The 17,672-nt window shown below is 37.0% G+C and overlaps 1 protein-coding gene across 1 annotated transcript; it reads left to right on the top strand.

Annotated features, from left to right (window-relative positions):
• Positions 1 to 5,836: 5,836 nt before the first annotated feature.
• On the top strand, positions 5,837 to 17,506 carry LOC140169583 (uncharacterized). The gene is made up of 10 exons (XM_072192848.1): positions 5,837 to 5,858; positions 7,510 to 7,569; positions 9,490 to 9,757; positions 10,908 to 11,120; positions 12,221 to 12,352; positions 12,796 to 12,922; positions 13,661 to 13,784; positions 15,091 to 15,253; positions 16,383 to 16,618; positions 17,385 to 17,506. Exons 1-10 carry the CDS (start codon positions 5,837 to 5,839, stop codon positions 17,504 to 17,506), a joined length of 1,467 nt encoding a protein of 488 aa, XP_072048949.1.
• Positions 17,507 to 17,672: the final 166 nt, after the last annotated feature.

Genomic DNA, 17,672 nt, shown 5'->3' with positions numbered 1-17,672 from the left:
CAACAAAAGAAATCTGTTGGGCTGTGAATTTTGGTCCAGGAAGGTGTTCTTGTCAGTGCATTTTGCTTTGGTGTCAGTTGGACAACTGCTTGGTTACTGACATGTGTCCGAGTTTGAAATTTGTTGGGCTGTGAATTTTGGTCCAGGAAGGTGTTCTTGTCAGTGCATTTTGCTGTTGTGTCAGTTGGACAACTGCTTGGTTACTGACATGTGTCTATAGTACTGACATGTGACCAGTTTACATTAAGTAATGTCAAAATCACACAATCAATATAAACAAAATAACAACTTTGCATTTGATGGTCCTGCAACCATCTTTACATTTGAGACCATATCTTTAAAATTGATCGAATTTTGCAAACACTACATGTATTATAGCTACACTGCAAGTCCAAGTTTTTAGGGTTCCTGTAACACTTTTAAAACACTGCAAGGTGTTTAATTTTTCATTTACACAGTAAAGGTACAGGACACCTAAACACCAATTTAAGTAAACACATAAACCCAAAGAGTAAACATGAGAGTATTTAGATTCTAAACATTCAACATGTTTACTTTCACATTGTTCATGTGTTTACCTTGGTGTTCAGGTGTCCTATACCTTTACTGCGTAAATGAAAAATTAAACACCTTGCCGTGTTTAAAAAGTGTTACCAGGGCTCAACCTTAAACTTTTTTGGCACTAGCCAGGCGGGCGTATAACTCTAAAAAGTTACACGCCCGAAAGAAATTTTACAAGCTTGATTTGTTAAAGGGGCATTTCGTGATCCACAGCCTCATCCCCGCACTTTTCCCAAAAAGTTGAGATTTTTACACCACTGGATACCTCTGGCTACATAATGTTTATGTACCAAATATTTCTTGCAGATTAATTCGTTTAGCAAAAATATCGCCAAATTTGAATTTCGTTCTGGTGCACCAGAACGAAATTACAACACAAGTTGTCTATGGAGCAGTGTAATACACATAATCATGCATAACTCGCAAACGCAAAATCGGAATCAACTGAAATTTTGAAAATAAGCTTTTTCGTGGATATCTACTGAAAAATGTCATAAAAAGAGGATGCTAGGATCACGAAATCCTCCTTTAAATGCGAAAATGAAGACGATAGACGTTAGTCTATAGTCAGTTTAGTATAAGATGGCACATGACCTTTGGAAAGTACACGGGTCCACATGGGTGACAAAGATCAAATGGTATACCCGGTGGGTTCAGTCTTCACTGACAATGTGTACGCATGATGGTTCCAATTAGGGGTACTTTTCAAGAAATGTCCGCGGAATTTTCGAGGATAAAATTGTTCGCGATTGTCCAAATTAGGGGTGTTTTGGAGCAAAATTGTCCTTGAAATGAAAAATAGGGTATATTTCTAGGACTTTCGTCCGTGTTTTACCGAAACAGTTTTCGTTATTGTCCTCATTTCCCCGTGAAATAGGGGTACAAATTCAAAAGCGTCCTTAAATGGTAAAAATAGGGGTATTTATTTCGAAAAAATGTCCTTGATTCCTCGTGATAAGGGGGTGAAATGAAAATGCGTCCTCAAAATGCTAAAAATAGGGGAGGTATTTGGGGGCAAATTTTCCTTGATTTCGCGCAAAATAGGGGGTAAAATTGCTGCAAATGTCCTCGATTCCCCGTGAAATAGGGGTCATTTTCAAATCCTGGAACGGTCATACGTCCTACCTTTAAATACAAACTGAACCCACCGGGATGGTATACAAAATAAATCTTTAGTGAATGTTGCCACAACTTAAAATATCCTTTATGATAGATAATTATATTATTCAAGTGGAAAAAGAACAGGGTCATGTGTCATCGTATACTGAATAGAGTAGGCCTATAGTGATTTTTAGATGTAACAATTTAGATGTGAGCCCTGCTTGTGATTTGTTCTTCATTAACATTGGCGTAGATTTCTTTTTGACATGGGGGGTAGTGGGGTTTGAAAACATTTCTTGAAGTATAGTGAATCATGAGTGAATCCAGCATCTTTGGGAGACATATTAAGGGATCTGGAATGAGCGTTTTGAGCGTTTCGACAGTATTTTTTGTGGGACATGAGAGCATGTCAGACATATCGAATTGCATTCTGAATACGAAGAATGTCTTTCTGATATCAAATAATTTTCATTTTTTGAAATTCACAACATAATACAAATTTTATGACAAATTATTAAAATTTGATATTTTTCACATTTTGATATATAACAGTCCTCGAAGTAAATTTTATAAATCTAATGACATATTCTTAAAGTGTATGTAGCTGGGAGGAAAAGCCGACGATCAATTGAAAATTTTGACCTTTCATATTGAAGATATGGATTTTTCCCCAAAAAGACCTAATTTGTTTTGGTGTTTTGGGGAAAAAATCCATATCTTCAATACGAAAGGTCAAAATTTTCAATTGATCGTCGGCTATTTTTCCTCCCAGCTACATGTACACTTTAAGAAAATTTACTTCGAGGACTGTTAAATATCAAAAATATAAATTTTTAATTATTTGCCATAAAATGTGTATTACATTGCGAAATTCAAAAAATCTAAATTATTTGATATCAGAAGGACATTCTTCGTATTCAGAATGCAATTCGATATGTCTGATGTGCTCTAATGTCCCACAATAAATACAGTCCAAACGTTCATACCCCACCCCTTAAGTTCATGGTACAAATACGTGCGGAGCGCGCAATTTTTTTTTGCCATATTGAAGCTAAAATCGTGAAGAGAGCCTTTGGTGCAAAAGTGGCGCAAATTCGGACGAAGAGAGCAAAAATTTGCATTTTTAGGCTAAATTTCCAAATATGAGCATCAAAATTCCACACGCCAGTCGGGCGTGTACTATTTGAAAGTTACACGCCCGACAGCAAAAGTACATGCCATTAGGCAAAAAAAAAATTGTTTGTTTGTCCACATCCGACCGACCGTGTTCCTTGGTCCCGACCATGTCTTTTTTTTTAATTTGCGTTGAATGTGCTAGTAAAACAGTGGTTAGTATAAATTTAAAGAAAGAAAATGTAAAGAAAATGAACAGTATAATATGCAGAACCATCTTGAGAGTTAAGGATACGATACATGATTTACCGACAAGTGACTCATTTTGGAATGCTATCATGAATTTTGAAGAAAAAAAAGTTTCCACAGGCTTCGTTGGGATTCGAACCAGCGATTCGTAACTTCCTTTGATTACGCGTCTAGCGCTTTACCACTCGGCCACGTTGGCAGTTGAGTGGAGGAGTGTAATGATAAATGATAAATCTCATAATGCCATCTTTAGCCTTTTATTTACTAAAAAAGACGCGTTTTGTAAAGATGGATTAGCCGTTTTATGCACAAAGAGCACGAACGTTTGGGAAAGGTTTCAAACAAATAATAAAGACACTGATGTGATGATGAAATTGCGTAAACGGGTAATATCTGCGTCGAAATGTTTTGTTTTTGTTTTAGGAATTTGACCTTAAAATTTACGACTTCATGACATTATCATTCGAAATCAACAAAAGATATTTCAACAGTATATGGCCTCATTCTTTCTCTAGCATGTTTTGTACATGTATGTGAAATAGCTTCAACAATGGTTCGCTGCATAATGGTAAAAACAGCCTTGACCTAACAAAGGGCGAGAATTACCATATTTACCGATTCAGGCTAAACTTAAAATTGATATAAAACGTTTGTTTTTTGATCGATTACAAAAATTAATTTTTGTCATATAAATAAATTGTGTCTGGCGTAAATTACACTACAGTTTTTTATTCTTAGGGCTCTTTAACTTCTTCAAATAATTTTTTAAAGGCCGATTCAGGCTAAACTTAAAATTGATATATATAAAACGTTTGTTTTTTGATCGATTACAAAAATTAATTTTTGTCATATAAATAAATTGTGTCTGGCGTAAATTACACTACAGTTTTTTATTTTTAGGGCTCTTTAACTTCTTCAAATAATTTTTTAAATGATAGAGTGAATCCCCTGGCCCTCTATAATTACGCACAAAAGATCGAGTCCCCTTAAACCAGTAAAGTGCTGTGTGTTTTTACTTATTTACCAGTCTTCAAATTGTCAGTTTCAAGTGCAATATCTGTAAAAAAAAATCCGACCAGCTACCGACCCAACTGTTTCATAAGCCTCTATGGACAAACAAACCTTTTTTTTTGGCCTTAGCGTGCGTGCGGGCGTGTGCAAAAGTCGAGCCCCGAGTGTAATAGAAACCCTAAACACTTGGATTTACAGTGTATAAGATGTGACATTTACATGTGCAAATGACAAATCATTGTTTAAAACACATTCAAAGATATCACTGCATTAATTGTCAGCCTGCTTTTTGGGACAAATTGTAGAGTCAAAGTTTTGTTCATACATTGTATAACTCAGGAAATGGAGATGTTACAGGTATAGGTCAAACTATTGACATAAAAAAAAAACAGTCACACTACATACTTCTTCTGAATGTGTGACCAGAAGAACATCTTGGTATTGGTTTGGAGAAAACATGAACAGTTTTAAATTATATACACTTTGATCTTAAAGTGTGACAATTTACACCTGCTAAAATATTATTCTGTACCTCCCAAAGAATAACTATCAGCAAAGAAATTAAGTTTAATAATTAATAAAATCATCTCCATGCCTCTGTTGCTAAAGTATAGCCCTTGTATGCCCTTATACATTATCCATATCAATGTAGTAATGCATGCCTTTATGATTTCTTCCAACTAAAGGAATCTGAGGCAATTAAACTACTGAATACTATGACAGGCAGCGACGCCGGTAATGAAGAGTCTGAGGAAGTGACTGAAGAGTCCAACATAAACGCTCATGATCCCACACCTCCCCCTTCACATGACCAAGCTGAGGAAGTGGATGAAGATGCCAAAGTTGAAGGGTATAATTCCACCTCACCTCCACCTTCACCCCAGGAAAATGAAGGAGTGAATGAAGAGGCCGACATCACTGCTGATGAGTCTAATGTTACCATACCTCCTGACACTCCTCTTGATCACTTTTCTGATTCCGAATCTGGAGAAGGTAGGTTAAAGTACCTAATAGCTAAAGTATAAGTAATCTGCTTCTGGCTTGCGCATCTTATATTCTGCTTTTGTATCAATAATGATTTCACCATTGAAAACCATTAATTTACAGAAAGTGTCAGGTGAAAATTATTGTGTATTGAGCAGGTTACTGCATCATTCTTTTTCCTAGCTGCTTTAGAATTTTCACCGCCATATCATACATTAGGACTAGGAGTGACAATTTAAATGGAATATAGGATGGTGTGGGATGCCAATAGTCCTATGGGGTGGAGCCTTTTGTATTAGTAGGGCTGGGGTTATAAATGGTATGAGAAGAAGGTTGAATTGTTATCAGGGTTGGAGGTCTCTGATTCGCCTCTCTTTGATGGACTCAGACTGGGACTTGAATGTGCAGGACTCAACTAGGACTGGAGGCTTCGGCTCCTAGTCCTCGTGTCCAGCAAAATTTGACATTTTTAGACTTTTTCATCCTCATTGTTGACCATTATAAGTTGCTGCATGTTACAAATGATTGGAGTCCCATCAATTTAATACATACCCTGTTCTTTCTTTTTTTATTATTCATGCATGATAAGCTAAAGCCAAAGTTAGTGGAAGAGTCAGAAGGACCAATCCAGTAAATATACTTGTATTATTTTAATGAAGATTATTTTTGGGCTGATTATTCTGAGCTTTCTGGAAAACCTGCATGATCTTCGATAAGCTGATGGTCAGCTGATCAAGTTTTTACTTGTATGACATCAGAATCAGAAATTACTTTTTTAGTTAATGAGATGAGAAAGCACAAAATGTAATTTGACAAAATGACAAAGATCATTTGCAATGGTAAATGATTTCTTATATTATTCAAGTGGAAAAATAAAAATAAATGTATTTTCTGAGTGGCCTAGTACTGATCTTTTTTGAGTTCGAGTATGTGCCACAGTGTGACCTGTTTCAAGCTCTTCTATGATTCAGGGAGTTTTCAGCTGGCAAAATATTCTGCTGCCTTGCACTTTGCATTTCGGCAATGGGCAATCCACCTTACATCAAAATGACCCATTTTTTGTTCTCTTCAGCGGCTTTTTAATAATTTTGGCCCCTTTCCCCCCAAATTTCAAGATGGATTTGCGCTAATGATTTCCGCAATAGTTTAAGCCTTTTGGGCCGTATTTTACTCAATGTAACTAAGTTTCAAATCTAAAGACATGTTATTTTGCAAAACAATTGGTCTCCTGCACGACTCTCCGCCATTGGCAAATCTCGGGTTCGTAATATAGTGCCACCCTTAAATCAAACACCAAGTGACACAAGTTTTAATTGAAAGATCAAAGGTAAAATTTCAAGTGCAACAGGTGAAACACTGATTTCAAGAGCATAATATTTTTAATACCATTGCAACTGTTCATAATTAGGAGAGGATTAGCCTATATAATCTAGGCCTACACATATCCATAAATTCAGGGTGCACAAAATCTATTCACATGGCTCTACCTTACAAAATGACTAAGTAATGTTTTAATGAAAGATAAACAAGCAATTAAACAATATATTGGTGATCATTGAATTTTCGAACTACTGAACCACAGAGACTCGTGTACACTTTGTTCACCCAATTTTCAGATTCACCACCTGTGATTTTACCTATAGAAGCTGCCGGCTTGAGAAATACATTAAAATAAAATAAAAACCCAGAATCTGTCTCAATCCTGGCAGATGCTTAGATTCAAGCCTACATTTAATACCCGACACAATTGAAGTTTTTCACAAAATCTGCCCATTTTTTTTGTTTTAAATTATTATACATGTAGTGGGTACTGGGTAACAGTATTTGCACTATAAAAACACCACCAATCAGGACGAGAGTCCTCCAGAGATATTATTATGGTGATGTGAAATCTGCATGGACCACAATTGGTGTCTGATTTGATCATTTTCTAACAGTTTTAATACTAGTTAACATTATATAACTTCACTATGAGTGTCCGATCTCAAGTTGACATTTTTTGGCATCATATTCAATTGGGCACTAGGTTCAATTCAACAATTTGCTATATCAAGATAGCACATGTAAAAGGTGGAGGTACTGAAATGGATCAAATTAAAATCAATCTGTTTTGAAAAAGAAATGATGATCCCATCTGTATATAGTCAAAAGGAGAGTCACAAGGAGACATTTTTCTGTGAAAAATCTGTGTTGGGTTACAGATTTTTCTCAGATTTTTCAACCGATCCGGATTTTTGTCTCCTAGTGAATGTTTGAGACATGAAATTAATTTGGAAATACATGCAAACAATTTTTACAAAAACAACAACAAACAAAACCACTGCGCAGCCCCCCTGTCCCCCCCCCCCCCCCACCCACACTACGCCACTGGACGAGAGCCTTCATTAGACATTATTTGGTGATGAGAAATCACAAGAATTGCTATAGTATTGCTTAGCAAATTCTTACTTGTATATAACGTGCCTTGCAATTTTAATCTATCTTAAACAGAGTCAGATGCAGCAGCCAAAAGGGCAAAGAGAGGCAAAGAAATCGTGAGACAAGAACCAGGTAAGCATTGGAAGATTAGAAGCAATTTTGTTTTTGTTGTATTTTCATTGGCCTCCTCGAGTGCATTTAATATTTCATATTAGCAAAGAAATCTATCTTGCAGTATAATGAGGTCTGAAAACATTCTACCTATCTTTTGTAATATTAACCCTAACCCAACCAGGTCTCACTATAAAGCTCACTATTAAAACCACTCTGCGTGCATGCATTCCACGGGACTTGATGACGCAATCAGCCTAAGTCATATAAACCCAGGGAATCGTTGGCCCCCACCGGTGTGGATACATACTGGGGATCTTCTGCAAAGCGTCACCCTCATAACCAAAGTGCCTACGTCATTATTACATGTTTCTCATTTGCAATTTTGATTTTCTGAGTAATTAACCCATAATTAATAAAATTAATGCATTCTTCATTAACTTATGGAATACATCAAAAGAGATGAATTCCACAAGTTAATGAAGAATGCGGCTGGACATTTGATTAATTATGGAGAGCATGGCCACGGAGAGCGTGGCGCAATGGTTAGGTACTTGCCTTTAGTGCATGAGGTCCCGGGTTCGATTCCCGGCGGTGGCGATTTGCTGGGATATTGACTTGGAAAAAAAAGTCTGAAATTAATTGGCAACTTCTGTAGATTAACTGAAATTCAGACTTCCGCTCTCCCCATGGTTCATTTAGAATTGGGTAATGAATCATGAAAGTACTCCGTCCTTCGGAGGGGACATTAAGCCGTCGGTCCCGTGTACAGAGAGCCATACCTGTACATGTATCTTGCAGCCAGTTTAAAAAAGAGTAGGGTGTTAACCCCTGACTGTTCCCAACCCGTCCGGTGTTCAAATGGACCTCAATGGAAATAAGCTTCAATAGAGGCTCTCTTGCATGGGTTATCCCCGGGTTGTCAAAACCCGAACAAAAATATGGGTTTATTACTCAGAAAATCAAAATTGCAAATGAGAAACAATGTCATAATGACTTAGGCACTTTGGTTATGAGGGTGACGCTTTGCAGAAGATCCCCAGTATGTATCCACACCGGTGGGGGCCAACGATTCCCTGGGTTTATATGACTTAGGCTGATTGGTTATGAGGGTGACAATATGATGGTCACATTGTATGCTGTATGTTACCTTGCGACTATCCCTGAAGTCACCAAAGAGTTAACATTCTGATGGTAAAGACCATCATGACCTTTCAATGCTGTTGAAGTAAATAAATTCAAAAATAAAGCTCCCATATACTGGGATACCAATCAAAGTGCAATGTTCAACAGGGCCTGATTTACCTTTTGGGGGGCCTGGGCCAGACTAAAATTTGGAGGCTCCCCAACTCACCGGTTGGAAAGCATGTGTAGGCCTACTCAAGTGGCCAAGTTTTGGTTCAGGCATAAGATGGACAGTGACGGTGGTGGGAGCATTACAATTTAGAAAGAGCGGAACATAGAATTTACTAGGATATTTGCGTGAAAAAAAATTCAATCAAAAGACTATTTTAGCCCACAATGAAGGTGAATTCTGCTATATAATGGAAGAATTGCAATTTTACCCTATTTGGCCCAAAACATGGGGGCTAAAAAGGAAAATGCATGCACAGGGCAATTTTGGGGGCCCAGGGCCCGGGCCCATCTGACCCAATGTAAATCCGGTCCTGATATTCAATACATCCATTTGGGAAAACAAAAGATGCCTATTTGGTTGGCCCTGACTACCCAGGAAAATTGCCGCAAAACGGCTTGTGCCCCCAGTCAGATCCGGTGCCCTCCCCAATCATGGTCGGTGCCCCCCCCCCATTGTGATGACCCATGCTACGCCACTGTGACTACCTGCTTGTCACTCACTATCATCATCACGATAATCATTATCTACATCATCATTTTCATTATTATTATTAACAATTGTAGTTATTATTACTTAATTTTCAGCATATATCACAGAGGAGATGCTACCTCAGCTGGCGAGGCTAACTGAGAACCATTATTTTGACTTAGCAGAAGCTCTTGGGTTCTCACTTAATGCAGCCCAGTATATACTTAAGCAGAGTCATGTAATAAAGGAGCCAGCAACCCGAATGATGTTGGAGATGTGGTGGAACAACATGGACAACGGCAACATCTCCCCATCAGAAAGGAGCCAGCGATTTCTGGAGGCACTTCAATCGGCAGGAATGGAGGAGTTGGCACGTGAACTAACGTAAGTTGAACGTGAGGGGGAAAAGCCAAATTTTTGTCCCATTTATAGTCATTTAAAAGAACACTTTACTCTTGGTATCTCCATTATATCCCTGACAATTTTGCCTTCCTGATTTTCTCTTTCATTTTTCGTCAGAGGGGCACTTTGCTCTTTCATTTTGTCGGGATGGGGGGGGGGGGGGACCCTACCAGGGGTGGGGTACTCACTAATAATGGGTGACAGGGATGTGCAGCCACATTGACCCCCATTTTTCAACTCCCTCTCACTAATGACCCCTTTTTGTTTTACTGAACTCCCTCCAAGCCAATGACCCCTTTTATTGTTTTCATGATACCAAAAAAAAATCAATAAAAAAAAATTAGAAAAATTGCTGATAATCTCTCACTGAATTACCCCATTTTTTTCATTATTTTAATTTTCAAATAAATTTTTGAAAATGCTGTTTCAACTTTTATATCTTTACCAACAATTTTCCCAGTCTCTCTGAATGACCCCCTTTTTGGTCAGATTTTCCCCAGCCTCACAGAAAGACCCCTTTTTTTGGACCTTCTCACTGAAAGACCCCCCTTTTTCAGTGTCTAGGCTCACATCGAAAGACCCCTGGTTTCGAACTGCTGTCTGCACATCCCTGTCACTTCCAAAGTCCAGTGGAAGTTCAACATTGATACAACGTTGAAATTTCAACCTGATTTCAACTAAGCTCCAGGTTGAAATCAGGTTGAAGTCCATTTTGATTTTGATTTTGACGTCGAAATTTCAATGTGATTTCAATGTAATTTCAACGTCAGGTGTGCCCACTGGGTATATACTCAGTAGGCTTTCAAAACAAGGTGGTCGAGCACAGTTATATTAACTTCCAGTATGTGTCATACCAACTAAATTTTCATTGTGTTTTCTCTTACATCTTTTTTATTGGTTAAAAAAGTTACATCTTTACTAACATACAAAGGACCTGCTTTCCTCTCTTACATAATATGCCCTGTACCTTTACCTAGCAGTTTGAAATGGCAAAAAACATGGACAACCCATGTTAAATATGCTATATATTTAGGACAGTACATCACAAGAAGTCCTCAAAATAGTCAATCACTCTGCAGTGCAATACTGGCTAGGCTATTTCAAAACTACTTTATGATTATCATTTCTGCAGTGCTGGTATTATTGATTCAAGAGATGAAAGCCAAGGTATTTCATCTGAGGAGGAATGCAGTGACCAGTCTGAGAATGGAGAGGAAGATAGACAAGGTGAGGGTGAGGAGGAAGATGGACTAGGCAAGGATGAGGAAGATGACCTGGCAGGTGACCATCAGAATGGGGAGAAAGACAAGACGGAAGGTGATGGACCTGATGACCCATCCTCAAGGTTTGTATGTTGTATAATGTATTTTTGATAAGTCAGACCATTGTTGATCTTCCACCTTGTGTGCTCCATTTAGTTTCTTATTGATTTTGTTTTAACATGATCAAGGTGGTCGCATGTCATAAGGTGGGTATGCAAAAAGGGTGGCGGTGTTACATTTTTCTGAATGGAGTCGTCAATAAAATATTGTAACTCTGTAACCCCTTGGCCTATTGAGCTGGTTGATACATAATTTTATATAGCTGAAAGATTTGACTTTTGAAATAGGAATTCAAATAACAGAATGACAGCATCTTGAATCTGAAAAATCAGGGGTGGCGGCTCAGGTGGTTGAGGGTATAATGTATTAGTATATAGGAAAATATAAGATTTATGTAGTGTTGTTTTGAATAAATTGTTGTATCTTCATAACCCCTTGTCATATAGTCTTCATAACCCCTTGTCATATGGAGCTCTTAAATGTATCAATTTAAGACAATTACTCAAAGAAATACAATTTTCTTCAAAATTGATCAATTTTATATTCCACACTATAACTCATTACATTTTGTACCACAGGTTTCCTCTAATGCATAGAAGTCAATGCAGTCATGAGCAAAAGCGGCAAAGGTCCATATCTCCTTATAATAATCACTACGGTACATTTTCTGAAAGGAGTATTTCTGAAAGTTGTATTGGGAAAATATAACATGACACATCACCCAGACCCTAAACAGTCACAAGCCCCAACAGCACCCCATCCAGGGATTTTCAAAAGTCTCGATCCATATGCACCTAGGATACCAGGTTATCTTCCATAATTGCCCTAAAAGGGATAAAAAATACACATCAAAATCAACTTTACAATGCAAAAGCAATATTGCACTAATGCCAAAGGGCGGATCCACTCACCTTAACAATTTAGGTCCTAGTAACCATCACCCCAGCAACCATACCAGAACAATTCCCCCCTCCCTAGACAAAAGCCATTTACAAGTCATTAAATTGCACATTTGAATTTCCAAACATAGAAGAATGTTTGGGATATCAAAGCAAACCGAAACCTTGCCTCAGTGCAAAGCTAATCTCTGACACCCCTTTAATTTATTTTCATACCATTACAGTTCGCCACTAATAAGGGAATGTCCACTCTGTGGAAACCTTTTCAAGACCCATTTGAGTGGGCATTTGATCAGGAAACACAAGATCAAAGATGTCGCTGCAAGGAGGCATTTCTTAGACAAGGCAAGATTCAGGTAAGTTGCAATATGGTACCTGAAAGGATATATGAATCATGGAGAATAAATTCGAACCAGTGTATTTTTCAATAGATCTTTTCAAATTGAATTTTTCCCAAAGACAGCTAGCTGCCATTTATTTCTAAAGATGACCATAATCAATGCTAACACACACTCAACATTTTAGCCTGAACAAAAATGTGATTGATGTTTACCTTGCCAATGGTCAGTTTATCCAAATCTAAAGAACCCAAAAAACAACAAACATTTGCACCTTTCTTTCCACTCCTGCCATATTTTGAAGTGCTAAACAGGGCGTTAGTTCAATACATGTCATTGTATGGTAGAAAAATGAATACGATATGTTGCCGTTCATTACGCTACAGACCAGCATATATGTCACAACCCCGTTCACAACTAATAAGCAGTCTTTCTCTTTCATTTTCTTTTATGTTTTAAAGAGCACAACAAGATACTGGAAAGGGTAAGAAGGACAAACGATTGGTAAAGGACTGTCCAATCAAAGGCTGTGGCAGGGCTTGTTTAAAACGCTTGGATAAGCATCTGCAAGAAATACATGCAATACAAGTAGGTATCCATTTGTAATTTGATTTTGAGGTCAATAATCGGGTTAATGCCGGGAAATACAAAACTGAGATAAAGCCAGAAATAAGTTCGGATTGGTTCATAAGTGGGGCAAACAATCCAATTGATTTTATGTCTCTGTTTGAGGATGTGGTGGCTTCAGGCATTGGACCACTGATCGTAGGCAGGGATCTGAACACTGGGATAGGCGACTGAAATGATTCGGATGATGTAGCCCAGGTCAGCCAATAGGTGGCCATTAGCGGCCATTTTGTTTCCTACATGATGTTATTCATGTGTTGTTATACTTTAGTGCAAAAATATATAAACAGGTTTACAATGTTTAATGTTGAGCATACAATATATGTAGTGAATCGATCAAATGACGGTAATTGTTCAGGTATTACATGATTGTTAAAATTAGACCGTCTGACCACTGAGCTAGTATTCTCCTCTGCCGTCAGTGTCATTCCAGTCACATACATGTTGCGAAGGTGGAGGAGACTAAAGTTCTCCTGTCGTAGGGTCATAGGATTGCCTTTCCACCGCAGGTTATGCCGTGAGGTTATGCCCTTGGCTCTCTCCATTCAGTACATGCTGTAGTACGGATGTAAAAGGTGCTTCCAAAGGCTGGGTTAAAAAGCCTACATATATTTATTTATTTGAACCAAAAATGTAAACTAAAAAAAAATGTTTTAATATTGTTTTAATATTTAATGTTTAAATTTTTCTTACTAACAGCCCAACACGCAACTGTATAGAGAAATGATAGAGCGGGCCAGAGCTGCAGCATCAACAACCCAAAATGGGTTTACACGACGAAGTAAGGGCTTCAGTATAAATGAGCCAGGACCCTCCTCAAGTGGTGAGTGTATAAGACTGTTTTGTACAACACTTGGCAGAAAGTCCTCACCTCTTCAAACTTAAAAACTATTAAAACATGGTCACATTATGTTATAAAATGTAATTGAAAGAGTCATGTGAATGATATAGTGTGGTCCAACAACAAAATGTGACGTTCAAAATCCCTTAATATCAAAGTCTGCTTTATATTTGTCTAATATGGCCATGTGTCTTAAGTTGAGACCCTCTTTTGTGACATGATATTTTCAAAGGGTGGACACATCAGTTTTGATATTAAATTGTTATATCTTTTTGCATACCAATAGTGGTCTGTAAATGTATACATTGCTGGAAAGCATAAATAACACAGATTACAATAACCTAAACTTGAAATCAATAATTATATTCAGGGTGTGAGAGCGTAACCAAATGGTTTCGTAGGAGACTACGATTTGCGACTGTTTCGATATATTACCATAATCTGAAAAATTATGATAATATGTCAAACCAACAGAAAATCATCCCGTTTTACTACAAATAGGGCAAATTTGGCAGTTTGCTCATTGATTTAAGTTGGAACATATGTAAGTATTACAAATATGCCAAAAAATCAGTTTTGAAAAAAATAAAGGTATAATCTGAAAAAGATCGTACATTAAGGCTTTAATTTTCACAAGTAAAATGTCACAACTCTAAGCTATTGGGATGCCCAACTTCAGACGCACCGCCATATATGCTCTTCAAAAGCATTTTTAAGAGTAGTTGGTGAAAAATTCTGCTGGTATTGTGGTCTATTCAGGCCTATTGCTCATTTAGAAAACCATCAAAATTCAGTTTCTTGCACATTTGTGAGTAGCATATAGGTGTGCATGGGCCTTTAACTTTGCAATACTGAGCTAGCGCTGGTTTCATTTTTTTGCCAAAATGTCATTTTAAAAATACTCAATGGCAATTTTAATGAACTATCCTTCACTTCATTTTATACACAATTTCATTTTGTTTGCACTTTCAATGGGATCACTGAATAGGCCTTTAACTTAATATGATGCACTGCTTATGATCTAACTTGTTGCACCACAGTAAAATTGTTAATATTTTCTAGACCTTAGCTAATTTTGGCTTTATTCGTTGATTCATTCATTCATTCATTCAATCAATCTATCTTTATTCTGGTAAGCTCTTTCAATAAATGTAAGTACCGATCTTAAAGTATCAAAAAATGTCATTATGTTGTTATACGATTTTTTTGGGCTTACGTACATCTTGCAATGGTGCTATAGTTTTTGTACTTTTCTAACCTTTTTTATACATGAAATCTTACTTTTCAGATTATGAGCTGTTAAATCAATTTGAGGGTGATCTCCTGGCAAATGGGGACAGTGAGAGGAATGCCAGGCAGACCCGAAATGAGGTCAGCAAATTTGTGCGGGCCAGTAACACTGGTGGAAAATTAAAGCTGAAAAATATCTTCAGTGTTGACCACATTACAGAGTAAGTAAAATAAATTTGATTATTTTGACATGCTCAGACCAGTTATATTATTGTGACAAAGAAATTCTGCCTTGGTTTTGATTAATTTGGTTGCATTTAGGTCAATTAAGGTTATACAATGGATTTTTCAAGGCTTGATTCCAGAGGGGCGCAAGTTAATAATAGAAACAGCCATGCAGAAAAAAAATGAACTCAAGCGTACTTTGTGTATCAATCTACATGCGCATAACCACAAACCTATGAAACCGTGGCACGTGAGTCGTCCTATGTTGCAGGGATAGGGAGGGGGCAACCATGATAGGGGCTGCCGGGGTGGGGGCAGCTGCTTTTCTGCAATTTTTCTATGGTATTTTATAAATTTGAAATTTTTTAATATTATCCTTAGATGATATCTACAGTCGTGAAATAAATCAATGCTGCTATATAGCTATAATAGGCCTAGTATGCCTACCCTGATTATGCAATATATACAACAATAACTACAACAACAATAACAAAACCAACAACCAATATCTAATTTGTAAAATCTAAAAAATATTCATAGGCTTATATAGGCCGCGCCTATTTAGATTAGTAGGCCTATTCCTGAATTATACAATAATAAAAAAATACGGCAAAAACAATCAATCACTGCAGTCAGAAAGAAAGTCACAAACAAGAAAAGAAGACAGAAAAAGAAAAAAAGAAAAAAAAAAATAAAGAAAATAATAGAATTCCACCTTTTTCCACAATATAATAGTTCTTGCATTGTATCATGTTGCTTTTTTGCTTCATTTTTCTGATTGTTGTGTATTTATGTATTTCATGCGCTGTGATCACCTGAAATGGCGCTTTATAAAAGCCTGTGTATTATTATTATTATTATTATTATTATTATTTTCAAAGTAATTAGCTACAATGAGTTTTTCAATGGTTTTCATGGTAAAGGTTTGGATGTAAAAGTTGAGCAAGCACAAATAGACTACATGTGGGTAATGACTATATACATTGAATACTGTATGTATTATACTTCAAGGTTTATAACATTGCTATACAGTTCATAACTTTTCCACATTTAAATCAATGTAACCAGGGATGTCTACTCTCACACCCTGATGTAATATTACATGTCTATTATTTTATATTTCAGTGCTATGGTCAACTTGAAAGCTGCAAACAAAGTGCTGGAATGTACCTTACAACACTACATCAACAGCTGCCTGAAGTTTCTTGATTTCATGCTATCAAGACCAAGACTCTACAGGCAGCTGGGCAACATCAGAAGGTCGCGCCACTTTGACGCCACCAATGCTCTTCGTCGAGAGAGAAAGAAATTAAACAAGAAGGTGAGGACAAGGATTGGGCAGAGGAAGGCAAGTATCAAAGGTAAGTAATCATTGTTCATCATCAAATTTATACACACCCCTTTTGCACCAGCTCTATCTTTTTGTTGTCATTTCTTTTAACAGATTTTGATCTTCCTTTACCTTTTGCCTAATTTAACCGAAACTAAAATGCTCAATGTGTTTGCTGGTAATACCTTCTGGTTCCTTTTGCTTAAAAACAATATGAAAAGGGATTTGCAATTTTATAGCAACAACAACTAACTATGACCACACACATCACTTTGCGGTCAAATGTCATGCAGGTGGTAATTGCACACAGGCTTTAACACTGCGGCAAAGAGTGATGCTCAGTCAACACTAGTACACTATACGTACATAGACCCTATAAAGAACTAGGATCTATGATACATATGAAATCTTGAATGTAATGGGCACTGACAACTTCAACAATCATATGAACATGCCTACTGCATAAAACCTCAATGGACAAGAAACAAATGGTGGACTGATCAATGTACCAATGGAAGACTTGGCTGTTCTGCAGGATTGAATGCTTAACCATAAAAGCAGCATAACCATAAAAGATGATGCAGACCCCACATGCTTGAAACATCGCATCATGCGATGATCACGCGATGTTGTGATCTCTTTAAAGCATCGATCGCATCGTGCTGCAATGTAGAGTCTGAATCAGACTTAATACAATATTTTGAATAAAACTATTTACTTAAAAATGGTGTCTATAGAAGGTGTTTTAGATTTTGCCAGACTTATTAAATTTATTAATTACATTTTTTAAATGACAGAACTAAGTATTACACCAGTGGAAGAGGATATGTATAGGACTGCTGTCAATTCTGATGTCAACCGTATAATAGGCAAGTACCTTTTGTGCTTTATATTAATACTGAATACTAGGAGATATTGAGTTCTAATCTACAATCTGATAGGTCAATGCCAATGGCCAAATGTAGTAATAATGATGGCACAAATCAAATCTGCTTTCAATGTAAAGTTGTAATTGTGTCAGAAATAACTCACTGGCAGCTTCAAAACTCAACTAGCAGTTGTTTAGAACAATAAAAACTGGCTCC

The sequence above is a fragment of the Amphiura filiformis genome, chromosome 14, assembly GCF_039555335.1.
Source record: "Amphiura filiformis chromosome 14, Afil_fr2py, whole genome shotgun sequence".
Classification (NCBI taxonomy): domain Eukaryota; kingdom Metazoa; phylum Echinodermata; class Ophiuroidea; order Amphilepidida; family Amphiuridae; genus Amphiura; species Amphiura filiformis.
Note: the sequence above shows the minus strand (reverse complement) of the source record. Positions and strands in the feature narration are given on the sequence as shown.